This window comes from Eschrichtius robustus, chromosome 11 (assembly GCF_028021215.1).
Source record: "Eschrichtius robustus isolate mEscRob2 chromosome 11, mEscRob2.pri, whole genome shotgun sequence".
Taxonomy (NCBI): domain Eukaryota; kingdom Metazoa; phylum Chordata; class Mammalia; order Artiodactyla; family Eschrichtiidae; genus Eschrichtius; species Eschrichtius robustus.
Window position 1 is genome coordinate 112,892,441 of NC_090834.1, and position 25,536 is coordinate 112,917,976.

A 25,536-nucleotide genomic window follows, 5' to 3' on the forward strand; every position below is an offset into this window, starting at 1 on the left:
GGCTGCCTCCAGGCTGGCTCCCCGGATTGCATCTGCTCCTGGCACGGACGAACTGGCAGCTCCACCTGGCCATTGGGGCTGTATTTGCCTTCTCCTGTTGGCAGTAAATATTTACTGTCCTCGCTGTTCTCCGGGCCTGAGCAGATCCTGAGGGCCATGGGAGGTGGACGCAGGGATGCTGGGGTGGGCTCTCTGCCCTTGAGGGCCTGGTGCTTGGTGGGGGCCAGGCTGGGAAGAGGGAGCAAGACCGGGAACCGGTGGCCTGAGCTCCTGGAAAAGGCCCCCTGGCAGCGCCCAGGCAGAGCCCCGGCCGGTGTCTGTGTCCAGTTAGGCTGTGAGTCCCCACCTTGGGGAACCTGCCCCGGGACCCAGGCAGGGTTGGGCCCCCTGCGTGGGCGGTTTTACCAGGTGGGCACCCGTCCATGCCAGGCAAGGCGGTCAGGGCGGTCATTCACAGACAGAACCAGCAGAGGGCGCCAAAGCCTCACTTTTGCCACACTCCACTTTGTGCTGGGCTTACTGTCCTGGATAGTGGCCCTCTCCGCAGGGGTCTGCTGCCCACGCCGCCCGCATTCCCCCCTGCCGGCAGGCACAGGGGCTCCGCGGGATGCCCAACGGGCTGGCCAGCCCGGGCCCTGGAGGCCATGAGGCTAAGGAAGGAGAGAGGGTGCCGAGGTCTCAGCCCCCCGTTCAAGCCCACACCCCCCTCACGGGCCCAGGCTTCCTGGGGGAGCAGCTGGACAAATGTGCCGGGCCCCCAACATTCTGGAAACGTCTCCAGTGAGAGTTTGACCCTCTAGAATCAGAGACCTGGGGCCGGAAGTCCTTGGGGCTGACCTCCTCCAGGGCCCCCATCCTGGCTGAGCAAGCCAGGCACCCGTGCCAAGCTGGAGCCTTGGCTGAGGGTCTCCAGGGCCTGGGGGAGTTGAGGCTGGGGGCTGGGGGGTGGCTGTCACTGTCAGGCCAGGCGGCTCCTCGCTTTGCTTGTAGCCACCTTGGCCACTCGAGCCAGAAAGCTCACGTGAGGCAGGGGCTTCGGGGCCAGGAACCCTGGACCCAGGAGGCCTCTGGCGGGGGTCCAGCTGGGTCAGGGTTAGTTCTTTCCCATGTCCATCCCCATCTCCCCCTCCTGGTGCTGGGAGGAGAGAGAGGTCAGTGCCAGAAAGAATGTTTGGGGGTAGGGGGTGGTCATGGGCCTGGGAGCCGTGGAGATAACAAACAGACAAGCAGGGTGGTGGGGCACCGGCCCACCCACTCCCTCCGGCACTGTTGTTTCTGGCCTTGGTGCAGGAACAACGAGGCAGAGTCCTCGAAAGTGGAGACCAGCGGAGGTGGTTCCCTACCACTCCCCAGCCAAGCACCAGCCCCCCACCCCCGGGTCCTCAGCTCAGCCCCCTCACCAGGCAGCCCGCCAGCCCCACCCCACCTCGGCTCAAACCTCCCACTGCCTGCCACCTGCTGCTGTCGGGGGTCTGAACCGGAGACCCCTGGGAGAGTCTCCAGGAGCCCACAGATGGGTCCCTGAGGCTGTCCCCAGAAGCTGGGCCTGGGTCCGTCACTCCACAATCCCCACCCTCCAAGGCACTGGGCTGAGATATGGGATCTTGGGGGCACCCCTGGAGCCTCAGGAGGGGGGGTGCAAGTGGGTGTTGCCTCCCAGGCTCCCTTCACCCAGAGATGCTCAGAGACGTAGACCCAGGGTCAAGGTCACAGGGTCGTTCCCAGCTGAGCCTGGCTCTGTGCTTTGCCAGGGATGAAGGTGGGCCTCCAAGTCCCCAGCCTGGGGGTCCAGAGCCTGTGAGCTCCGGGTGGCCCACCTTCTGCAGCCCCATGTGGACCAGGTGGCAGGCCCATCAGAACCTCGCGGGGCGGGCGTGGGAGGTGGGGGGGCGGAGGGGGGCAAGGAGCGCATTCCGCCAGCCTCACTCTGACCCCCTGCCCAGTCCATCTGTGTTTTTGGAAAACAGAGCCGGCGCCCCGGCAGCCCTGCAGCCTGCGGCCGTTCACACTGCGTCTCAAAGCACACGGTTTTCTTCTTCAAAGTCCATCCTCACTTCAGAACTTGGCCCTGTTCCAGCCTGGCCTCCCTGGGGGCACCCTGCCTGCCCCTCCCACACCCATGGCCCACTTGCTGGGGGACCTTGGAAATCCCCTTCCCTCTCTGGGCCTCAGGTTCTGGGCTGTGTGTCAGGTCTGCGTGGTAGCTCAGCGGGCAGCCGAACAGGACTGGGAGGAGGTGAACATGGGGGCCCCGGCTCTGAACCCGAGGCTCTGTCCCTTCCTAACCCTTCCTGGCTCTCACTGGCCCTCTCTGGCCCTTCATGGTCCTTCCTGGCCCTCTCTGGCCCTCCATGGCCTTTTTTGGCTTTCTCTGGTCCTCCATAGCCCTCCATGGTCTCCCTGGCCTTCCCTGGCACCCACCTGTGGTCCAACAAGCTCAGCCTGCCCAAGAAACCCTCCAAGGGTCAGGGAGAGGGAGAGGATGGAAGATGGGTTTCCTCCCTTGAGGCCTACATGATGGCTCTGCTCTTGGTCACCTGCTGGGGTTGCTTCCTGGACCCGGGTCCAGCTGTGGGAATGGAGAGGGCAAAGAGGCCAGACTCCGGGTGGGAGGAAGAGCTAGAGGAAAAACAGGAGAGGGGAGGGCTGAGGGGGGGCCCCCCAAACTCCAGCTGCACAGATCAGAGGAGGTCAGAACAGGCAGGCTGGGAGGCTTCCTGGAGGAAGAGTCCTGTGTCCGCATTCAGGTGCCTAGACCTTAAGATTGTGTCCGCATCTGGCTGTCACCGCCGAGGGTGCAGACCGAGCCCAGGGATTGCCGTGGGGCAAATACAGCCCGTGCCACCCTCCCTGGAGCCACACTGGGAGCCGCGTTCACACAGAGATGTCGTCCTCCAGGCCCTGGCCAAAAAGAAGGTGAAGGTTGAGGTCTGGAGGACACAATGGGTCAAGTCCTGTGGACGCCTCACCTCCCGAACGCCCTCAGCATGTTGGGGTCAGCAGGAGGGTCCACTCGGGCCAGTGTAGGGCTGAAGGGTGAGAGCTGGTGGACCAGGCACCTGGGGATTAAATCCTTGCTCTGCTGCCCATGGTTGTGTGGCCTTGGGAAAGTTACATAACATCTCTGAGCCTCAGTTTCCTCATCCATCAAAAGGGAACCCAAGGAGACTCTCCCCGCCTTGGTGGTGAGGGTCCAGTGGGGCGATGTGTGTGAGTGGGGAGCCCCCCAGGCCCGTTGCCATGGTGTCAGCAGGTCCTCTGAATTGTATTCTCAGCTCCTTCCCCAGTAGGACAGGCCGCGGTCTCAGGCGTCCTCCACGCGCCCGGCATGCACTGCGCTGTCCTCTGTGGGCCAGGCATGTAGGTGAGGAAGGCTGAGGGAGGACTACGGGCCCAGGGCACTTCTTGCGGCTTCTCGCTCTGCATGTCCAGCAAGTTACTTCCCCTCTCTGGGCCTTAGTGCTCCACAAGCCTGCTGCACCTCCAGGCAGCAAAGGCAAAAGGCAGCTGATGCGTCTTCCACGGGAAAGGAGAAGGCTCCTCACTACCAGGGGTGGCCCGTGGGCATGTCGGGGTGCTGGGTGGGGCTTGCCAGGAAGACCAGCTCCCCGAGGGAGGAGGCCCAGGGCTGGGGTCGTGGAGGGCTCACACGTCTTGAATGAGGCCAAAAGCAGGATGAGGGAAGGGGTGTGCATGGCCCAGGGGATCTGGGGCTCCCCTGTGCCCGGGGACAGGGCAAGACTCCCTGCCTGGCCAGTCCCCCTCCCCCCAAACTCCAGAGTCCTCTCAGGTGGCCACTTTTACCCAGGACCAGCCGGGGCCATGACTCAGCTACCAACACCCAGGAAAGAAGGTTCTAGTGCCGTCGGTCAGGGGAGTCAGGGGCAAACATACCTTTGCATTGAGAGAGTATAATGATGAACAATAACAAACACGTATTAGTATGTGGTCTGTGCTGGACGCTGACCTAAGGGCTTTCAAGCACCAGCATGTCAAGCCTGTGAGGTCAGAGGGACGTGGCAGCCCAGGGGTGACCGGGCTCGCCCGGGTCCTTCAGCAGAGCAGGGATTTGAGCCGGGTCAGCCTCCAGGCCTCCTCCTGCCCATTCCTCTCCCCTTCTGGATACACCGCGGTGTGAGCTGTACAGCATGAACCCTCGGCCCTCCCACTGTGGCCTTGCTGCCCTGGGGTGGCCTCACCCTGGCCTCTCCGGCTGCCTGCACAGAGGTGGCTGGGTCAGACGGGTCCCAGTGGTGCGGGGCTCTCGGGACAACTGGTGAGTTCAGCATGGGGGTTCCGTTTCCTCCCCCTCTTCTCTCGGCTCTCAGGTTTGGTAAAGTGGCTCTTCCGTCTTCTCTCGGCTCTCAGGTTTGGTAAAGTGGCTCTTCTGTGATCCTCATGGCAATACTGATTTCTAGGACAGCCAGGTGCTTTCTGAGGCTGCGGTTGCATTTCTCGACGTGGCCACAAGGTGCCAGGCTCGGGTCAGATTTGGAAAGCCCTGCGGGGATTGGGGGTCGCGGGCGCAAGATTCAGCCCCTGAATCTGGTCTCGGGGACCCTGCCTCAGGATGGGGGTCCCAAACATTCTGTTGCAGAGCCTCTCAGTAATGAATCTGATTTTATTCTGATATAAACATAATACAGTTTTCTCTAATTCTCAGAACACAGCGGATGTTTTGGGAAGGCATCCCGGGTTTAACCTGTGCTCTAGGCACTACCTCGCCGCACCCCTGGGATCGGAACCGCCAGAGAGGAATTCCCCTGGGCCTCCTTCCACCGTCAGTTCTGTAATGCCAGGGCGGGGGCAGAGGAGAGCCTCAGATCCAAGTGCAAAGGTGCAGAGCCCACCAGTACGCTGACACTACAGGGGGTCTCCCCCTTGCAGGAAGAATGTTGTCACTTTGCCCCCAGCCCTCTCCCCAGGGTGCCCCTGATTGCCGCTCCGAAGAACTTTTGAGCTGTGCCCTGTAACTCTAGAAGTGGCCACCAGGTGTCAGCATGAGGCCACTTAAGCAACCAAGTGGAGGAAACTTGGGAATTTCTAAGGGTCCTTCAAGTCTCTCCTGCATAAACAGGATCTGACCAGAAGCCCAGGATGGGATAACCCTCTCTCAGGCCTAAGAGGAAGTGGGGCAGTGAGGTTTATGTTGTGAGGTGCACCCCAAATTTGTCCCTTCTCTCCCACTACCCTGTATCCCCTATAGGCCGTGTGTTCCCACCATGGACAGTAAATGGAATAAGATGTTGAGGGTCACAGCCCTCACACCCACAATACTTCTAGTCCTGACTCAGTGGCACCATGGCTTAGCTAGTCCCTCGTGGGTCCTCCCCACCCTGAACCCCTTTCTCCGCTCCCCTTCCTTTGCTTAAACACTCTGGGCTTCAAGGTTCTGATGGAATAAAATAGCCCTGCATTGGTGTGATCCCCTTTGGGGCTGTGCCAGAAATGGGGATTCACACTAGGGCAGAGCTCAGATTCAATACCCTGTTTTAGGGGTGGGAGGTTCCACATTTCCAAGAGTTTGATCTGTGGGTTTGAAATGCTGCTCCCCTTTCAACCCCTTAGCTGCCCACCTTCTCAATTTGAAGACACCCCCTTTGGTGGGCCTTCCATGGAACCCCATTATCTGACGTGGGGTCAGCCCTTCACCCTCCCTAGCCCCACCTGAGGCTTGGGAAGTCCCAGCTAAGTTTCTCTGTAGGGACCTGCAAGTAGCTCCTTGTGACATCTGGGCATCTGGCAGCAGACACCAGGGTCGGGGGGGGGCGGGCATAGGTGTGTGGCACAGGCTGTGAGGACTCCAAGCCACAGAACCCAAAGCAGAGCCAGCACGAGCAAGTGACTGCTGCACCCCCCAAATTGTGGGCTGCTTCACACTGAGTCCCCTCTCTGTGCCCTGGACCTGATTCAGGACCTTTAGCATCCCTGCAACCCTCCCCACCCAAGAGACCAGTGAAGAGGCCCACCTGCCCTCCTCCCAGAGGATGGTATGGCTCTGGGGCATCTTCATTTTGTTTAGGACACCCCCACCAGATTTGAGTCCCCCCAAGTCTGACTCTCTTCCCCACTGAAAGCCCTGTCCTCCCACCAGATGACCTATACCTCCAGCTAAGGAAGGAAGTCCAGGTGAGGGCTTGAAAGACGAAGGGAGAGGGGAGAATTAAACCCCAACACAGGCTGGTAAGCTGGGGTGCAGGGGCACAGGGAGGGTGTGGACTGGTGGTCTTCTGGGAACGGCACATGTCTTTGCCTCTTAGTGAGTCTTTGATCTGCCTCCTGCTCTACCTGCAGGCTCAGGAAAGTTTAAGTTCCCAGTGAGACTTAGTCTAATCAGGCAGCACTTCTATCTGGGTCCCCCCCTTCCCACCACCACCACCAGCTTCTGACGCCTCTGAGTCTATGCCTCAACTGGAGTTTCAGCCAAGCTCAAAAGGCTGTGAACCCCAGTCATCCCACCCAGGGGTACCTGTGAGCAGGACACTGCTGTTTGCTACCTGCTGCCCGCCATTTGCTTCAGCATCCTTGGTGCCCAGCACCACACGTAGGGTGTAGGGGGTAGTATCAGATGCCACTAGGGAAGGGAGAAAACTCCCAGGTGAGTCCTCTGCCTCTGGAAGAAGGATGGGCATGGCCGCATTTGTGTTGCAGCTGTGTTGGGAGCCCATGAAGATTTTTCTGACCATTCTCGAACCCTGGCTTTTTCCCCATTAGGCCCCGCCCCCATTTTACCCGTGCCACGCCCACCGGCGTGCCAGGGTGTCAAGTGACCGCCAAGTGTCAATCTAGGGAGGCCCTACCCACTCTCCACCCCCTCCGAAGAGTCCCACCTTCCAGCTGGCGGGGAGTGCTTCCGGCTAATGCCCACGCCCACAAACGCCTTTCTGCCAGGCTAGGGGTGGGCCAGATCTCCACCCCCTAATGCGCCGTGCCCTCGCGTGGGAAGGTGCCAGAGCCAGCTGCCCCAGCACCACCAAGTTGGCGCAAAGCTACCCGAATTTGGAGGGGCTTGAGGAAGGGCGTGGAGGGGACGAGGAGGTGAGGGGCAAAACTACAGTTTCAGCGGGCATTTGAGCAGGTGCCGTGTTCAGTGGCCGGCGAGGCTCCCCTGCTTCTCAGGGCCTGTTACAATGCACACTTTGAAAGTGCCCTTCATCGTCTCTCCAGCCTCAGCCTCGTCCCCCTCCTCCTCCACCGCTGCGTCAAGCCGGCTGGAGGGTCTGGGCAGCACAGCCAGAGCACCCCCTGCTTTGGCGGCGACTGCTAATATTGGCCCGGCCAGCAGATCATCAGCCGGGCAGTTTCGGCAGAGAGCCTGGGGCACCAGCGGCTCCCCAGTCCTCTTTATTCACCGCCCGGGAGCTTCGGGGACTACGCAGCGACTAGAGTACAGGTGACTGGCCTTCCCTCCCTCCCCTTTGTGTGAGAAAAGCTGCATTCTGAGCATTCAGGTGTGGGTGGGCTGGGGGCTTGGGGCTGGGGCAGTTAACAGGAGCAGAGACCCCTCTGTGCCGGAGGACCCAGGCAAGCTTCGACTTCGGAGGGGAGAGGAAGGACAGCTGGAGGGGGGACTCTTTGGTAGAGCTGCCCAGAGCCATTGAGTCTTTTGCAAGGAAAGTTAAGTTTTCCTTCACTCATCTGCAAAATGGGAGGGGCAGAGGCGGAGGGTAGGGCTGCTCTTTTCAGCAGGAAGGCACAGCTGTTTTTGCAAATGTAAAAGGCAGGGTTTTTCTGTGTGAGAAATTCTCTCTTGCTGCACCCCACCCTCCCCGACGGCAACCAGAGACAAATGGCACACGGTGCAGAGGGGCCAGGGCCCTGAGATTTTGGAGCTGTCTTTTGGTTTTTTGATGCCACTTAAAAAGTAAAGCTTCCCTCTCTACCCACTCCCTACAACAGCCCCCCCCCCACAAGAATCCCACTATGTCATTGGAGAGTGAGAAGGACAATGAAGGGGCAATGCCCCTTGGGACCCCACAGCAGGATTTAAAAAGTAAAGCTTCTCTCCTCCAGACAGTGTTCCCCTGGGCCCCCTCCCAGCCTCCCCTGCCCTGGGTAGTTTCTCCAGGAGTGCATTATTTTGTGCATGACGTGTTTCTCCCCACCACCCAGGGTCCCAGACGCCTCCGTCCACCCAGGGTGGTGTTTGTGGGGAAGGGGTTCATTTCCCCAGAGAAGCCCAGTTTCCCCCCACTCTCAGCTGCCTTCCCGAGGCAGAGCTGTGTCCTTTGGTTTGTGCCCGGCTCCCTCCTTGCTTCCATTCAAGGTGGGAATGTTGGGGAGTAGAGGGGAGAATTTTGATATCGCGTGCTGTGATCCCCCAAGGCGGGTAGTTTGTGTGCAGCCCCCAGCCCCCATGCCCAGGCAGAAGTCCACCCCAGGAAGGGGCAGCTTGTCCAACAAGAGGGTGTCCTCCATGGGCACCTCTGCAGGCTTGGCTCCTGGGAAGTCCAGCTCTGGGTGAACTGTGGGTACTTTCCTCCTTCCCTAGTGCTTTAAGAAAGGGAGAGCTGGGCAGCCAGAGGGACCGGAAGGGGAGCCACCGCCCAAACCCTGACAAGGTGACCTGCAGGCCTCTCCACCCAACAGCCAGGGGAGGGGCAGGGGACCAGGGCCCTGGCTTGGGGGGGGGGTGGATTTGTTTTAAAAGCGGTCATCTTAGGAACACCCTTTTGCTTCTCCCCAGGGGCCGAAGAGTCACCACTGAGCTTGAGGAAGAGGAGGTGGACTCCGGCTCCCAGCCCCAAGGCCCCACATCTCCTCCGGGTCAGCTCCCTGCCCAGGCTGCCCCCCAGCCTGAGCCGCAGCCCGAGCCCCGGCCTGAGCTGCAGCAGGCCAGAGCCACCCGAGGCCCCAGCCCGGAGGTCAGCTGCTGCGGCCTGTGGCCCAGGCGATCCCCACCCGCTCAGAACTGAAGTCGGCCGTCAGCTCCAGCCCCACAGAGGTGAGTGATTCCAGACTCCCAGGGCAGGACCCAGCGTCCCCTGGTACAGATCTCTGTGCAGCAGGCTCTGTACAGGGGCCTGATTTCCTCTGGTGCTCAGAGCCCCCCAGGCAGTTTCAGTTCCCATCCCCCCCTTTGACAAGGAGTGGAGGCTCAGAGGGCCTGGGGGTGTGTTCAGAGTCACACAGCTGCCATCTGGGATTCAGGTGGTCGGCTCCAGGTGCCTCTCTCCCTGGGGGGCTCAGGTGTGGGCAGAGCAGGCCCCCTGCAGTCTGGGCAGCGGCATGGTCCTCAGAGGGGAGCTCCTGGTAGAAGAAGGACAGAGGAAGGGGGAGGGGGGCAGCCTAGGGGAGAAGCCAGGGAGGGGGTCAAGGTGAGGACAGAATTGGAGGAGGGGGGAAGGAGGGGAGGGCACAGGGGAAAAACTCATACGCTGGGAAGGAATAGGGGACTCCAGGAAAGCTGGGCTCAACTGGGGCATGTGAGACCCAGTCCTCCCTGCCCTGGGCTGCTGGCTGTGTGTCCTCACACCAGTGGTTTGACCTCTCTGTGCCCCCGTTTGTCAAAGTGGGCAACAGGCGCAGCCCTCCTGGCTGTTGAGAATTGTGAGGCACAAGTGAGGTATGACCAGAGGCCGGGAGAGGCACTCTGAGTGCTGCTGTCATGATTCCATTGTGTTCAGTCCGGCGGGGCTTCCTGTGTGTGAGTGGGGGCCGGGGGGGGGGTGGTGACTAGAAAGGCCCAGGGGCCAGAGCCTCCTTGGACACTTCTGGAGCCAGCTCCGTGGTGGTGGCCGCAGGGTTCACGCAGCAGGTACCGGGGTGGGGGCCCGGGCTAAGCTGCCCCAGAGGGGTGCTTGCTCCAGGCTCTGGGAGAGCTTTGGAGGTGGAGGTGGGTGGGTCTGTGTGCTTGCTCCTGACCCCAAAGCGACAGAGGCCACTCTTCAGGGCCTGCAGTGGGGGGCCCAGCAGGTGCCCCCTTGCAGGCTGGTCTGCCCATCCGAGAGAGAAACCAAGAATGTTTTTTAAAGGTGTCTTTAGTTCAGACACTACATAAAATAGTACAACAGTGGCAACGCCTCGGTCCTTCCCGAGAGCGCCTGCTTGGCCCCCTCCCCTGGTGCCCGCACACCGACCCATACGTACTTCTGACTTTTGGTCTATTGATCAGTGGCTTGTGGTGCCTTGTGCCTTGGGTGGCTTGTGCCGTCGGGTCCTGGCGTTCCAGCTGGGGCCTGGGTCCCCTGCTTCCAGCTGGGCTGACCGAAGCGGGTGTCCCTCCTAGATTGGAGGGCAGGGTCCTTGCCCCCAGTGGCGGGTGCCCTGTGGTGGGGTGAAGGAGGGGCGCTCAGGGGACTCCCGGAGAACGAGCCGGGTTTGTAAAATGCTGGGCTTGGTCCCAGGGAGGGGGGGGGCGGCCAGCTCGGAGCCAGAGCCGGGGGAGGAAACCGGGGAGTGGGAAAGGCCGGCTGCAGGGCGGGCGGGAGCGAGGGAACCGGCAAAGCAGGAGCATCGGAGCCGCGGGCCTGGGTGCAGGGGCTGGGCTTGCTGGGGTGAGTCCGAATCTTTGGGGGGATGATTATTCTCTCTGGAATATGGTTTGCAGATCTAGAGGGGCGGCCAGGGCTGCTGCAGGGCTGGAGCACTACGGTGGGAGGCGGGGAGGTCGTTAGGGGTGGGGGAGGAATGGCGCTTGGGGCTGAAGTTCCTGCCAGCCAAGCCCTGTGCTGGGGGAGACCCCAGCCCCACGACATGCCAGGCTTGCTGGCAGGTCCCTTCCTACCGTGGGGGGCCGGAAGTCGGGGCGACCTGGGCGGCTGGTCCTGGCTGGGGGCGGCCAGTGCCCTTTTTGAGCCCCGCGGTGACCCGGATCTGCCCCCGACAACCCTGCCCCTTTAGCCGAACTCGTGACTAAATAAGGCGAGGGTTCAGCAGGCAGCCCCTCACGGGGAGGAAGTGCATCTCTGCCCCCCTCCCCCTCGCCCTGATGGCCCAGCCTGGCACCCCAAGGTGGCCTCAGCCGTCTTACCTCCAAGGTCCAGGTCTGCAAGCACCAGCGGCAGCTTCTCCAGGGCTGGCGCCTGCTCAGGGCACAAAGCAGGGGGGCTCACCAAAGGGCCACTGGCAGGGATGCGCCCAGGCGGCCCCACTGACACACGTCCCAGCCTTCTGCCACCCCCAGCCTGGGAGGCAGGCCTGGAGGAGAGGTGGGGAGCCCAGAGCAGGGCCAAGGGCAGCAGAGGCCCTCATCCAGGACTTGAAATCTGCTCTGGGATCCCAGGCAGCCGGGTCCGCAGACAGGCACTTAAAAATACTCCTCGCCCCCAAATTTACAAGTTGCCACAGAATAGGGAGCTACGAAGCCAGGCTTCCCTTCTGGAGGCTCCCTCCTCGCCCTCCCTCCTATAGGCATAGGCCTGAAAGCCAGGGACGCTGGGGACTGCAGAAGGCTGGTGGAGGGGGGAAGGGGGGCAGTGATGGGCGGGGGGGGGGGGCGAGACAGGCCAGATGTTCTTGGAATGGACACGGGGGTGATTGATACGGACTGGAATTTGAAGGGGGAACATTCCCCACGTGCCTTGGGCTCTGGGTGGAAAATGGGCTGTTTTTTTTCATAGGTGGGGGGGTGTCCTCCCTGTCCTGCCAAGCTCCTGTGAAAGGGCTGCCTCAGCCCTGCCCAGTCCCCACACCTGTCCAATGGCATTAACCCCTGCCTTTCCAGAGTGTCAGGCTTTGAGGTGCCCCCCTTCTAGCTGGGGTCCCTCTGTGGGGTGACAGCGGGGACAAGCGACGGCCGGCGTACCGGTCCCGGGGCCCCGTCATTCTGCTGCCCCCGGCAGCACCCCCTCTCTGGCAGCGCCCCCAAGCCACAGATGCCCCTGGGGTGGCTGTCCCCCACCTCCCACATTGCCCAGTTCCGAGGGGGTGACCCAGTTCCCGCCAGGGCCTTGGGGCTGGGTAGGGTTCAGGGTTTGTCTTCAAGGAACTAGGCTTTCACAGCCCGGAGAGGGAGGCTTTTCATGAAAATTCTCTTAGAGAAAAACGAAAGGAGACCCCTGACCCCCAGCCACCGTGCAGACCTGCCCCCCATCTCTTCCCCCCACTTTCTCCTCCTCTTCCCCAGCCCTTCTACTCTCCCGCATTACCAAAACAAAATTGGGTTCGCTCTCGTTTGGGGGCTGGGGAAGGCCCGGACGGCGCTCGCGGAGCGCCGGGGCGAGCAGGGGGTGGCCGCCGGGGGTGCTCCCGGGCCCCCAAACCGAGCCGGGGACGAGCCTGCCCGCGGCGGCAGCCCGGCCGCGGCTTCGCCTAGGCTCGCAGCGCGGGAGCGCGTGGGGCGCGGCGGCGGCGGGGAGCCCGCGGGCCTCCTCGCAGGCGGCTGAGCGGGGAGCCCGGAGCCCCGGGAGCGCCGGGGGAGCAGCGCCCCACCGCTCCCCCGCGGCTCTCGGGTTTCTCCCTTCCACCCCGACGCCCGCCCGGCCGGGCTTCTGCAAGGAAGCGCTCTCAGGGGCGAGGAGGCAAAAGCGGGAGAAGCGATGTGCCAGCCGGGGTGGAGGGCGCCCCTGGCAATCCCGCGCACCAGCCCCGGAGCTGCCGCCGCCGCCGCCACCGCCGCCGCGCAACCCGCGCTCGCGTCCCCCGGGGAGGGCGCCACTGCTCCGCGCGAGTCCCGGGGGCGACGGATCCCCAGCGGCGGGTGCTTCCCCGGGCCCCGGAGCTCAACCTCTCAAACGCAGCCCTCCATTCCCAGGGTCCCAACCCACCCAGCACCTTCCCCGCTCCTCCGGATCGCAGACATTATATTTTCTGGTCTCTTCCAAATTTAAGCCTTGCTCAGGTCCCCCCAATACATTAAACATTTCTCCAGGTCACAAGGGGTTTTGTTTTGTTTTGTTTTGGGGTTTTTTGGACATTAATTTCTGGGGATCTGAAAACGCATAACCCCCACTGGCTTTCCCAGGTTTACACTACTGGCCTGGGTCCCCAAACTCACTGGGTGCTTTCTCCCAGGCTCTTGACAATTTTATATACCCCCAGCCCCACCCCCAGGTTCTGCAGAGTTACACAGTGGCAAACCCTATTCAGGAAGATTTAAACATTAACCCTGGGTCCTGTGGTCAGGCTGACCAATTCGCCTGGCTCCCCAGAATGTGCACAGTGTTTTTCTGGCATTTAGGCATCATTCCCAAACAAGTGGAGCTCTCTTCCTGTGTCCCCGTAATTTTGGACGACAGGGGCTCCCAAGCTTACCACCCCTGTTCTGGGCCCCCCACACTGAAGCCCTGTTCCCCTGGTTCACCAGAGTTCGGGGCATTATCTGCTGAGTTCCACAAATGTATTGGCCTCACCCTGGGTTCCCCAAATTTTCCACAAAGAATCCTAGGCACCCCCCCCCCACCTCCGCAACACACTAAGCCATTTCCCCGGGACCCTCAGAGTCTGAACGCTGCTTCCCATACCTCCACCAAAATTTAGGCATTACACCCAAAGCACGCCGATCCCCTTTCTGAATCATAAACAGTCTGCGCTCTGATCTCCTGAGTTCCACAAAATTGAGAGGATGATTTCTGGTCCCCAAAACGCATTGATTTCTGGTCCCCCCCCCAGTTTCTTTTTTTTTTTTTTGGTGGGCCATGAAGATATGGGGCGTTCATTTCCGGGGATCTCCAAGCTTCCTTGCCACTAATCAGGTTCCTTAAAATTTAGACACTGTTACCCAGGCCCCGAAAGCACACGGAGCAATTATCCAAGGTGTGCTCAATTGTGATCGTGGAACAGGCAGATTCCCCCAAATCACAAATCTCCCAGGTCCCCCTGGGTCAAACCACGCACAAAACAAACTCTTTCACAGAGCCTATATCTTGTTATACCAAGCTCTTTTGAGTGTCCCAGTAACCAAATATTCTGAATATTTTCTCCGCCTCATAACATTCTGAATATTAAAAAATTCCCTGGGCCCCACGAGCTTACTGACAAGAATCCAGGTTTTCTAAAACTCAGAACTGATCCCAAATCCCAGGCCAACCAACACTGGACCCTTTCCTCTATTTGGACACGCTGGGCTCTCAACATTAGGCATTGCCCTCCAGGCCCCCCAAACACATTCAATGTTACACTTCTGTCACAGAAAGGCACTGATTTCTTGGGCTCCAAAGCATCCCAGGCACCCACTGAGTCACCCCAAATTTTGTCGACATTTTCTGGGTCTCCCAGACACTGCAAAGCCCCTGTAGATAACCAACTTCAGGCACTGATTCTTCAGGCCCCACCACTTAGGAACTCTTAATCCTTTCCCCCTAAAACTTAGATACTGACCCTCAATTCTCCTGAGGACTTTGAAGAACTTCTTTGGATTCCCAGATTCAAAAATGATTTTTCTGGGGCCTCCAGATTGAGATACTGTCTGCCAGCCCTCCAAAATAAACTGAGATTTTTTTCCCCCCTCCACAAAAGAATTGAACTTTTTTTTTTTTTTTGAAATTGATTTACGGGTCCCCTGAGTTTGTGATCCTTGCCCCGAGTCCCCCTAAATTTAGGCAATTTTCCACAGGCCTCCCAAAGTGAAATTGCCCAGATACCGAAAAATATCCCCCGGGTCCTGGAAATCCCAGGTATTATAGGCCGCGTCCTACAAGCTTCCTTGCTACTAACCAGGTTCCCTGAAATTTAGGTACCAATCTCTACTGAACAATTTTCATGGATCCCCCAAACTTGGGCCACGTCTTACTAGGGTTCCCCAAATGCAGGCAGTGCCCAGGAAAATATATATTTTTTCTTGTTCACCAAAAATAAACTAATTGAAACCAATGTAAAAATTAACATATAAAAGGACATTGATTTTCTGCATTCTTCAAATGTCCTGATCACACCCCAGGTTGCCCCGAATTTAGATCGTGTTTCTTGATTCTCTAAAGGACATTGAGAATTTTCTCAAAAGCCACAGCCATTATGCAAGTTACTTTCCTTGGGTGCTGCAAGCGTCCAGGCCACTAACTTGAATTTCTAAGTTGTGGAAATTAATCTCCACTCTTCTCCACCACACGGACGATTTGCGTAGATCCCCAAAATGTGTCCATTGTTTTTCTTCCCCCAGTTTTAGACAGTACGCCTCTGGGGTTCTCCCAAGTTTCACGCTGAGCATTTTCCTCGGGTCATCCCCAAACCTACTTCCCCACAAAGTGGGACCCCCACAAGCGTGCTGACCCAGATGCTGGGGTCCCCACATTTTAGACGCGGCTCCCTTGTCCCCCAGTTGCAGGGAGACATCTCCCCGGTCCTCAGATTCGGACTCTTTTTCTGGAGTCTCGAATTTAGTCATGAATCGAAGTTCCCCACACCGACGCAACCTCCCTTGGGTCCCCACTTCAGGACACTCGTTCTCTCGCCCGCAAATCAGGCGGCTCTAACTTGCGTTCCCGGCCTTTGGGCATCGTTCCCGGCCCCGCCGCAGTCTCTGCAGCTTCCCCAATCCCGCGTACCACGGGCACTGGTTCTGGGCCTCTCTGCGTCTCCTACGAAGTCCCCGGAGCTCCTCGGAGTTGGAAAATTTCTCTTGTGTTCCCCAAACACACTTGGCCCGGCAGCGTGTCCTCCAGGACGTAGGCAGTGCTTCTCCCGCGTCCAGGAAAACGACTGGGCATTGCCCCCAGTTTCCCCCAAATTTGGGCATTGTCCCCGGGTCTTCCAACGGACTGGGCGTTGCCCCCGGACACGGGGGACTGCCCCCGGGGTCTCGCTCACCTTCAGCGCGTCCACCGCCCGTTGCAGAGCGCTCGCTCTCTGCCTCGGCTCCTAGCGCGCCCGCGGACGCAGCCTCCGGCCTCCAGCCTCGCGGTGAGCTCCCCGCCGCCTCGCGTCCCGGCCCGGCTCCCAAACCCACCCGCCGCCGTCCCGCCGTCCCGAGCGGCTGCCGGGGACACGGGCGCGGGGCGCGGGAGCCTGCGGCGGGCTAGCCCCTCGGCGGCCGCGCTCGCTGGGCCGGGCGCCCTGAAACCCGCGCCGCTTTCGTTTGCTTTCTGCAAAGATCACGGTCGTGGGGAAAGCGCCTCGGCGGCCCCCCAGCGGGGCAGGCAGGGCGCAGGGTAGGAGGGACGCGGAGGAGAGGCGCACCCGGCTCGGGCGGCGCGGCGCCTCCAGCCGCCGGGCGGAGGACTCCGGGAGGCGCGCGCCGAGCGCGGGCGACGTGATTGATGGCGGAGCGAGGGGGCGAGCCGGGCGCGGGCTTCCGCCGCCGGCGGCCCCTTCCCCTCGGAGGGGCGCTGGCGGCCGGGGCTCCTGGGGGCGGGCGGGGCGCGGGGGCTTGTGCGTGGTTTTTGACTTGGTAAAAATCACAACGACTTCTTACATCGTCCAAACTCTCCAGGCGATGGTTTCCCCAGACCCCCAAATTATCGTGGTGGCCCCTGGGGCTGAACCCGAGTCTACGCAAGTCCAACGCACTGAGGACGGGGGAACTATTATCCGGATATTTTGGGTGGGCCCCAAAGGCGAGCTGCTTAGATGCACCCCGGTGAGCCCGGTCATGCAGGTAGGATTTGAGCGATGTTTCCCGCCCTGCTCGTTTCTCTGCCGGCAGGCGCAGCCCGGGCCGGCCCCATGCCTGGCCCAGATTCGGTCCTGGCCCGGCCGGCCCTCCCCACGTACCGCACCTGGCGGCCGCCGAGGCTACTCCCCGGTTCCCGCGCGGCACCGGGGGGCGCTCGGGCTCCGGCTGCGGCTCGAGGTGCTGCGCCTGCTCGGGCAGGTGGCGGCGGCGCGTCCCGCCCGCGCCCAGGGACTCCCCACTTCCCCTGCACATCCCAGCGGCACTCGGGGACCCCCGACCCAGTGTCGAGCCACCTGCGCCCGCCTTCCGACAGGGCACCCTCGCCGCGTAGCCCCCTGGCCGGGCGCGGGGACCCGGCCGTCGCTAGGGCATGTGACGCCGCCCACCCTGGTCGCCTCGCGTCCCCCGTGCACTAATGCGGGGACCTTGGCACCCCGGAACCTAAGACGGGGCCCCCAAACACTTTAGAATGGCGATTCGGGATTTCTTTCGAACTCTGCCGATCCCTGCCCCCAATCCAATCTCGCCCCCGCGCACCCCACAGCCCCCCCCCCCGACCGCCGCCCCCCGGGACCCCAAGCCCGCCCCCCGCCCTTGGCTCGAGTTGCGAGGGCGGTCCGGGGGCGGGGCGAGGGCCCCGCGGGCGCCCATTGGCGCGGGCGCACGGCCAGCGGGGCCCGAGCGGGCGCCGAGCCGCGGGGTGGCGCGGCTATAAGAGCCGGGCGTTGGCGCTCGGAGTTCGCCTGCTCTCCGGCGGAGCTGCGTGAGGCCAGGCCGGCCCCCGGCCCCCCCCTTCCGGCCGCCCCCGCCTCCTGGCCCACGCCCGCCCGCGCTCGGCCCGCCAGCGCCTCCACCCGGCTGGCGGCCCCGCGTCGACGCCGTCCGCCGCCACGCTGCTGACTCCCATCTCGGGCGCCGTCGGCGGGGTCGCGCTCCGCCGGCCTGCGGATCCCCCGCCGCCTCCTCCTCATCTACCTCAACGCCCGTCCCGCTTCGCCCGAGGAGGCGGTCCCCCCCGCAGGCAGTCCGGCTCGCAGGCCGCCGGCGTTGTCATCCCCCGCGCTCCCTCCCGGCCCTCCCCGGCGCGCAGCCCGGCCGCTCCCCCTCCTCGCTGCGTCCCGAGCGGCCCCGGCGCCGCCACCGCCGCCCCCCCGAGGCCCGGGCTCGCGACGGCCGAGGGCTCCGTCGGCCCAAACCGAGCTGGGCGCCCGCGGCCCGGGTGACGCCTCCGCTCCGCCCCCCTCAGCACCTTCCCCGGCCCCCGACGTTGCGCCCTTTCCTCGCTTCTCTGCGCTCCCCGTCCCCTCTCCGGCCTCTGGTCCCGGCCCCCTCTCTTCTTCCGCAGCCTTCCCTTTGCTCCCTCCCGCCCCCCCCAGCTCCTTGCCTCCAACTCCCTCCCCTTCCACGCCCGCCCTCTCGCCTTCGCCGTCCCAAAGTGGATTAATTATACGCTTTCTGTTTCTCTCTCCGCTGTTCTCTCCCGCTGTGCGCCTGCCCGTCTCTCGCTGTCCTCTCTCTCTCTCTCGCCCTCTCTTCGGCCCCCCCCCTTTTCACGTTCACTCTGTCTCTCTCACTATCTCTGCCCCTCTCTATCCTTGATACAACAGCTGACCTCATTTCCCGATACCCTTTACCCCCCTAAAAGTACAACATCTGGCCCGCCCCAGCCCGCAGACAGCCCGTCCTCCCCAAACAATCAGACGAGTTTCCCACCCCCCCAAAAAAGCCATCCCCCCGTTCTGCCCCGTCGCACATTCGGCCCCCGCGACTCGGCCAGAGCGGCGCTGGCAGAGGAGTGCCCGGCAGGAGGGCCAACGCCCGCTGTTCGGTTTGCAATACGCAGCAGGGAGGTGGGCGGCCCCTGCGCCGGCTTCCAGGTAAGCTGCGTGCGGGCCGGGCCGGGCGGGGCGGCTGGGCCCGGGGCAGACGGGGTGGGGGGCTGTCGGTCACGTTCCGCGTCGCAAACCCCGCGCTCTGCCCTGTGCCGCGGAGGAGGGGGCGAGGGGTGGGGGGGGGCGGGGGTGGGGACTTGGGAAGTGCCAAGGGAGGTGTGAGCTGTCTGCAAGGCGACTTCCTGGTCGTTTTGCGGGTGCAGGGGGTGTTGCTGAAAGTTTGTGATTTGTGCCGCGGGGGCGGGGGCGGGGGGCAGTGCAACGAGGACGGGCACAAATCTCAGAAACCCACCCTGGTATGTTGACTCAGTGCCAGCAAGACCGAGAGAGGAAAACTGGGTGGGCGGGGCCAGGATGGAGCGAGGGGGGCCGAGTTGGCAAAAGAGTCCTGCCAGACACCGCATTCGCAGCGCACCCCCCTATAGCCTCCCTTTCTCTGTCCCCAACATTGCCAGCCAGGAATCTGGAGAGAGGGCCTGGTGCAGGGCTCAAAAGGGCAGGAGTGGACAACCCAGAGAGGGTAACTGCCCCTGCCCCAGTGGGCAGATGGAAGTTTCCATACAAGGAGGTGGAAAGCAGCCCCCCTCCCTGCACCCCCCCCCATTTCCCGGTGCCAAGATGGGCTGGGGGTGCAGGATGAGCCCCCCCATCCCCCGTTCTTTGCTAAGAGATGGTGGGGAAGGCGGCTGGGGGTGCCGCAGAGAAGGGAATGGCTGGAAGGAGGGAGGGGGCGGGAGCAAAGGGGGCGGGGGGAGTGGTCAGCAGGGAGAGGGGTGGGGGTAGGGTGGAGCCGGGGCTGGGAGGAGCCGTCTCAGACATAAAAGCTGAGGCACTGACCAGCCTGCAAACTGGACATTAGCTTCTCTTCCGAGGCAGCCTTCCAGCCTCCTCCTCCTCCTCCTCCTCCTCCTCCTCCTCATCCTCCTCCTCCTCCTCCTCCTCATCCTTCTCCTCCTCCTCCTCCAGCCCCAGCGAGCCTCCTGTCCAGCTGCAGGTAACCAGGGCTGTTGAGCGAGGACCCCGCTGCCCTCCCGCTCCGGCCTGCCGGCTGCTGAGCGCCTCCGGCCTCAGCCCCTTGGCCCCTGCCCGCTGCCTCTCACTCACGCCCTTCGTCCCTCCTCTCTGCCTCTGCCCTCTCACCCCTGCCCTCCCTCCTCTGCCCGCTTGCTCACCTGGCCCGCACAAATGCATGCCTCTCGTCTGGTCTTCTGCTGTCTGCTGGTGCCCTGCACTGGACCCCACACTAAGTGGCTGGGCTTGCAGAAGGATGGAGCTGCCGCTCGGACGGCACCGACTCCCTAGCTGGCCAAATTTGTTCTTAGAATTCGGAGGGGGGGGGGCGGCCCTGGGGTGGCGGGAGACAGGCTGGGGTCTGGTGCAGGGAGGAGGAGGTGGGCTGAGCGAGGCGGCGCTTTCGACCTTCCGTGGAGCTGGCCCTGCTCGTCAGGAGCTTGAGCGAGACTGCTTCCTCCTCAGTCCCTCATTTCCTACACGATTTATTGCATCAAAATTCCCCTGGGCCCAGCATGCAGCAGCCTTGCTCCAGGCTGGCAAGGGGCGTGCTGCTCGGCGCCTCTGTGCTCACTGGGTGCACAGCCTAAGAGGGACACAAGTGGGCAGCTCCACCCAGGCCCTTACTAGGGTAGCCTGCGGGTGCCACGGGGCTCAGGAGCACCCGGCCGTGACTGTCCCCCCAGAGGGGGCTCATACCTGGGCCTGCAGAGGGCAGGCTGGGGCTGCCTGCCTGGGGGGCTTCCACCTTTTGGAGGGGCGGGGGTGGCTTGCTGTGTCTAAAGAGGAGTCAAGGTCCCTTTCAAGCCCCCTGACTCCTTAGGGCACCTGGTTAACCCTTGCCCCAGGTCTGCAGCCACACAGCCTTGCGAAGGGGTGTGTCTTGAGACGTGCCTCTCCTTCTAGACGGTACCCTGAGGGAGCTAGGGTCTGGCCTCCAGGTGGCCCGGCCTGTTCTCTCCAGCTCCTGGGATAGGGTTTGGTACCCCAAATGGGGAGAGGGTCTGGTGGTCCTGGAGGGACTTTGAGGTCCCTGGCCCTGGGTAGTGTGATGCGAGGCCTGGAAAGGAGGCTTTTGGCTTTTATGTGTGTTTGGGGTGCCCGGGGCAGACTGGAGTCGAGGGACTAAGTGATGTAGGAGAAGGAGGCTCCTGGGAGCGTGGCTGGCACCGCCGTGCTGACCGTCGGACCCTTGACCCAGGCTTTGCTCAGCCGCAGACTGAGAGGGCGGCAAAGGCAGTGCGGGAAGGAGAAGGGTGGTGCTGGCCCAGCAGAAGCCCCCTGTTGCTTTGGGAGGGAGGCTGGTCCTCCTGGCACCCTTGCTTAGCTGGTCCTCTGGGATGCACATGTTCTGTGCTGGGGTGGGGCCGTCTGCCATCTTGGCTGGCGCTGGGAGGCCCGAGGAGTGGCCGCTGCCCTGTGCTGGCCCCGCCCCCATGACATCATAGGATGGAGGCCAGGTCCAGTGTCCAGCACTGGCCCCTGCAGCTCTGGGTGTGGCTGGGCCCCTGCAGTAGTAACGATGGGGGCAGCGATCCCCACGTGAAATTACCGACTAGCACTTGGTGCCCCTCAAAGATGTGCTCCACACACAGCCCTTCGCGCGGGGCAGTTCTGCATCCTGCCTGCCTCAGCAGTGAAAGCGCCTGTTCTTCTGTAGTTAAAACAATTAAGATTAAGGAGAAAGCCATGCTTTAAAACTGTAACTGGACTTTAAATTAGGAGATGGCTGGGCTTAGTGTCCCCAAAGGGAGCAGGCCCTCATCCCCTGGCGGGGCCAGCACTTCGGCACACCCTGGCTGGCGGGCAGTGGCCGAGGCCTGGACCTGGCCGTGGCGGGGCGGAGGGCTCACGCCTCTCGTCTCCACCCGCAGACACCAATGGGGATCCGAGTGGGAAAGTCGATGCTGGTGCTGCTCGCCTTCTTGGCCTTCGCCTCGTGCTGCTATGCTGCTTACCGCCCCAGTGAGACTCTGTGCGGCGGGGAGCTGGTGGACACCCTCCAGTTTGTCTGCGGGGACCGCGGCTTCTACTTCAGTAAGTAGCTCAGCGGGGCAAGGGCGGAGGGGTGTACACAGCTGGTGCTCGATAGATGCTGGCGTCCTCCTTACCGCATGCCAGACACCTCTGCAGGTCCTTCAGGATACCTGGCCTGGGGGTCGGGCCCAGGGAGGCCCCTCGGAGGTGAATGAGCCCGGGGCCCTTGCTCTGAGACTTTGAGAGTGCGGTCACGCCCTTGCAGTCCACATTTATTAGGCACTTACAGTGTGCCTGGGCGGTGCCCGCACTCCCCGATTTCTTGCAACATGACTCAAGGTGGGAGGGAGAGTGGACGGTGGTATCTACAGGGGGACCAGACCTTAAGTGGCAGGTGCGGGTGGGGTGCAGAGTGGGCTGGAGGCCGGGCTTCCCCGCAGGGAGGCAGCCCTTTCCCTCCTGCTTCTCCCTGACCTGCCCACGGGCAGGGCTGCGGGCACTGGTTTCCCCGCACGTTTTGCCCACATCTTGGCAACGGGCAGATACCCATGGATGGTTAGATTTCAAATGGAATCAAATGGGTTGAAAACCAGTAAGAATAAAAGCACATGTTGCTGGTGGCGTGAGTGTGCATGCCCCACGTGCTGGGGGACGCTGGGCTCCATCCACAGGAGGGGACCGCCGGGGCCCCCAGGGCTGGGTGGGATCCGCACCCGAGGGGCAGGGCACAATGCAGGGTGCCCGCCTGCTGGCCCGAGTGCTTTGGCTGTTCCTCGCCCTCCTCTCTGATTCCCGACCTGCAGGAGCTGGCTGGGCACATGGAGACCTCCGCTTTCCCTTGCCCCTGTGCCCGGTGTGGCAGGGCGGGTCCCCCGTTGGAGGTGACCTCTCCTTCGGGGTGTGGGCTCTTGCCCTCGCTTCCCAGCAATCTGGGCCTCAGTTTCTTTAACTGTAGGACGGGTCAGGGGAGTTCCGGAGAGTGTCCATCTGGATGACAGGAGAAACTGGGGGGCAGTTTCTTGACCCTCAAGCGGGGAGGGAGTGTGTGCTCCCCCTGGGCTCAGCCAGACACCGCTCAGGGCTGGGTGTGGGTGGTGTGTGGTGTGGGACATGGCCGGGGCAAGCAGGCAGTGGCCGTAAGGCTCGTCGTAACCAGCCCGTCACCCACCACAAGGCATCTTCTTCTGCAGCCTTTACTTACCCACCCTCTGAAATGGGCCGTAAATGCCCGTCTTGGCATGTCAAAGCTTCTCTTTAAAAAGCATTCCTGCTTCTTGACGCTTCTGAGGCCCCTGCCTGCCCTGGCTTCTCCTGTGGCCTCTCTCTCCTGCCACGTTTGGGGGCAGGAGATGGCACTGTACGGTCTGGTGCTGGCTGGTCCTTGCCCGGGGAGTGGCCCCCTGGCACCAGGTTTCCCTGGAAGGAGGGCTGGGCTGAGCCCCCAGCCCTTTTGACCCTGCACCTGGACCCCTTACTAGGGGCTCCCCTCCCTCCCCCCAGCGATGGCGGATTCCTTGCAGCTGAGTGTGGAGCCTGTGCGCGGAGGGGAGGGGGAGGACGGGAAGAAAGGAGGGCGTGGTTTTTGCAGGTCCTCACTCCTCTCCTCCCGTCTTCTCCTTCTTCCTCCCATTCCTACCTGTCGCGGCGGCGTCTCTAGGGCCGCAGGCACCCAGGCTCCTGGTTGGTCCGGGGACGGCACTTGGGTCCCGGTCGGCCTTTGGGTCAGGACCCTGGGATCCCAGGATGTGGGGCCGGGCCCCGTGCGTTTTCCAAACAGCCCCTGGTGGTGGACCAGGAGGCCGTGCCCACTTTACATACGACGAGGGAGGCACCGAGAGGCCAGGGGGCTGGTCCTGCAGCGCACTCACCCGCTGTCCCTTCTCTCCTTTCTGGGGCCCCTGCGCGCCCCCCTCTCGCTTTCTTCCTGCCCTCCAGGCCGGGGCTGGCTGTCCCTGCAAGGTGACCGGCATCCTGTCCCACGGGCAGGGGTGGGGGGCTGGCTGGAGGAACCCTGGGGAGCCCCCTGGGGCACTGGTGCTGACGTGCCCTTTCCTTCCTCCTGTGGGACTTCCAGGCAGGCCGGCAAGCCGCGTGAACCGCCGCAGCCGTGGCATCGTGGAAGAGTGCTGCTTCCGCAGCTGCGACCTGGCCCTGCTGGAGACCTACTGCGCCACCCCCGCCAAGTCCGAGAGGGACGTGTCGACCCCTCCGACCGTGCTTCCGGTAAGGCGGCCCCCCCAGCTCGGGCCCGTGGACGGCCCCCCAGCTCTGGGCCCGTGGACGGCACCCCAGCTCTGGGCCCGTGGGCGGCCCCCCAGCTCTGAGCCCACAGACGGCCCGGCCCCTGTGAGGGAAACCGGGGTCTCCGGGACCCTCCTCTCTCTGTGGAGCCCGTCGAGGCTGTTACCTCTAAGCCAGGGGACCAGGGCGTGGCAGCTCCTTAGCTGGAAGCGCGGCTAGGGAGTCTTTTACATGTTTGCCACGTGCCCCCCCCCCCCCGCCGTGGTGGCGTTGGCCAGAAGCTGGGGGAGTTACTGACCTGTCACACGTCAGGCACGATGGAAGGTTTAGGGACAGCCCCCAGCAGGTTGCCCAGATGTCCCCCCGGGGCCTGGGTGGCTTGGGGCCAGGGGCTGGGGGCCAGGCACCCCTTGACCGGCCCTTCCCCTCTCAGGACAACTTCCCCAGATACCCCGTGGGCAAATTCTTCCAATATGACACCTGGAAGCAGTCCGCCCAACGCCTGCGCAGGGGCCTGCCTGCCCTCCTGCGAGCCCGCCGGGGTCGCACGCTCGCCAAGGAGCTGGAGGTGTTCAGAGAGGCCAAGCGTCACCGTCCCCTGATCGCCCTGCCCACCCAGGACCCCGCCGCCCACGGGGGCGCCTCTCTTGAGGCGTCCGGCCATCGGAAGTGAGCCAAATTGTCGTAATTCTGCAAAGTGGCACCATCCGCTCGTGACCTCCTCTTGACCGGGACCTTTCCATCAGGTCCCACCTCTGAAACCTCTGTACCGTCCTGTCTGCGGGCTCCCCCGACCTGGCCCCCGTGCCCCAACCTCCCCACGTCAGGCTGGTCTCTCCTCGGCCCCCTCCATCGGGCTAAGGGAATCACAACAAAATCTTTAAAAATGTACAAAACCAATTGGCTTTAGCTCTCTCTTCCAAATTGTCACCACCAAATCACCCCCAAATTACACAACCAAAATTGCAATCACAAACGTGTCGGCCCCCTTGAAATGAATTGGCTTCTTAGCAACACCGGAAAAGCTAACTAGCTTTCCAGAAAACCCTAAAAAAAAAAAAAATCAATTAGCTGAAAAAAAATAACTAAAAATAAATTGGCTTCAAAACAATTGGCAAAATAAAAGAATTTGGCCCCCACCCTTCCTTCTCGTTCCTTTCGGACCTGGACTTCAATTGGCTGTGAGCTGACCATCCAAGAGAAAGGAAGGCACCAAATTTGCAGGTAGGCTCGTCACTGCTCGCCAGCCATCTCCCTCCTTCACCAAACCCTCGCTGGGCTCTGGCAGTGTGACACCAAAGACCCAAACCTGTTCCTCCCCCTCGTTTCCATCACTGAGACCGCTATGGAGCTGTGGGGGGGCCCAGCAAGACCCGAGGAGCAGTGCACGGAACAGAAAACCCGAATTCGCGCAGATAAAACTTAATTGGCATAAACGCCCACATACTCCAAAATCTTACGTCTGAATCCTCACCTTTGAAAGCACACGCACCCACACGCAACCCTGCATGGGCGCGCACACACACACACACTCCCTCGCACACACGCACCCTCACACACACTCATCCACACAAGCTCACACACATCCACAACCCTCACGTGCATCCATACACACACACGCACACAGACCCAGATATGTGGGATACCCAAACCCAGCATTGTGCAGATGAGACCGCATTCCATCCCAAATTCTTCTCTAAGCTGCCCTGCAATGAGGTTTTCACGTCCTGTGCTCCCCTCCGGTCCCCTGGGATGCGCCCTAGGGTGGGAGGGTGTGTGTCCCAGGCTCAGGCGCGGGTGGTTCCATCTTTCCGAGATGAGGAAGATCCCCCCTCCTTCTCGGCACCCGTCCTGACCCCACGGCACCTGCAGTGAGAGTCCCGATGCCCCCAGACCCCACTGGCATCCACGCACCTACTATCGTGC

General features: G+C 62.1%; 1 protein-coding gene across 5 annotated transcripts; it reads left to right on the top strand.

The window, feature by feature from the left end:
• Positions 1–8,863: 8,863 nt before the first annotated feature.
• On the top strand, positions 8,864–25,215 carry IGF2 (insulin like growth factor 2). 5 transcript variants are annotated; one of them, XM_068554703.1, is made up of 4 exons: positions 8,864–8,944; positions 21,267–21,429; positions 23,444–23,592; positions 24,044–25,215. In XM_068554703.1, the coding sequence occupies exons 2-4, from the start codon at positions 21,273–21,275 to the stop codon at positions 24,281–24,283; spliced, it is 546 nt and encodes a 181-aa protein (XP_068410804.1). In that variant the 5' UTR covers positions 8,864–8,944; positions 21,267–21,272; the 3' UTR covers positions 24,284–25,215. The 5 variants fall into 5 exon arrangements, with proteins under 5 accessions (XP_068410804.1, XP_068410802.1, XP_068410800.1 ...); XM_068554701.1 differs by lacking the exon at positions 8,864–8,944 and adding an exon at positions 9,708–9,757; XM_068554699.1 differs by lacking the exon at positions 8,864–8,944 and adding an exon at positions 16,310–16,471.
• The last annotated feature ends 321 nt before the right edge of the window (positions 25,216–25,536 follow it).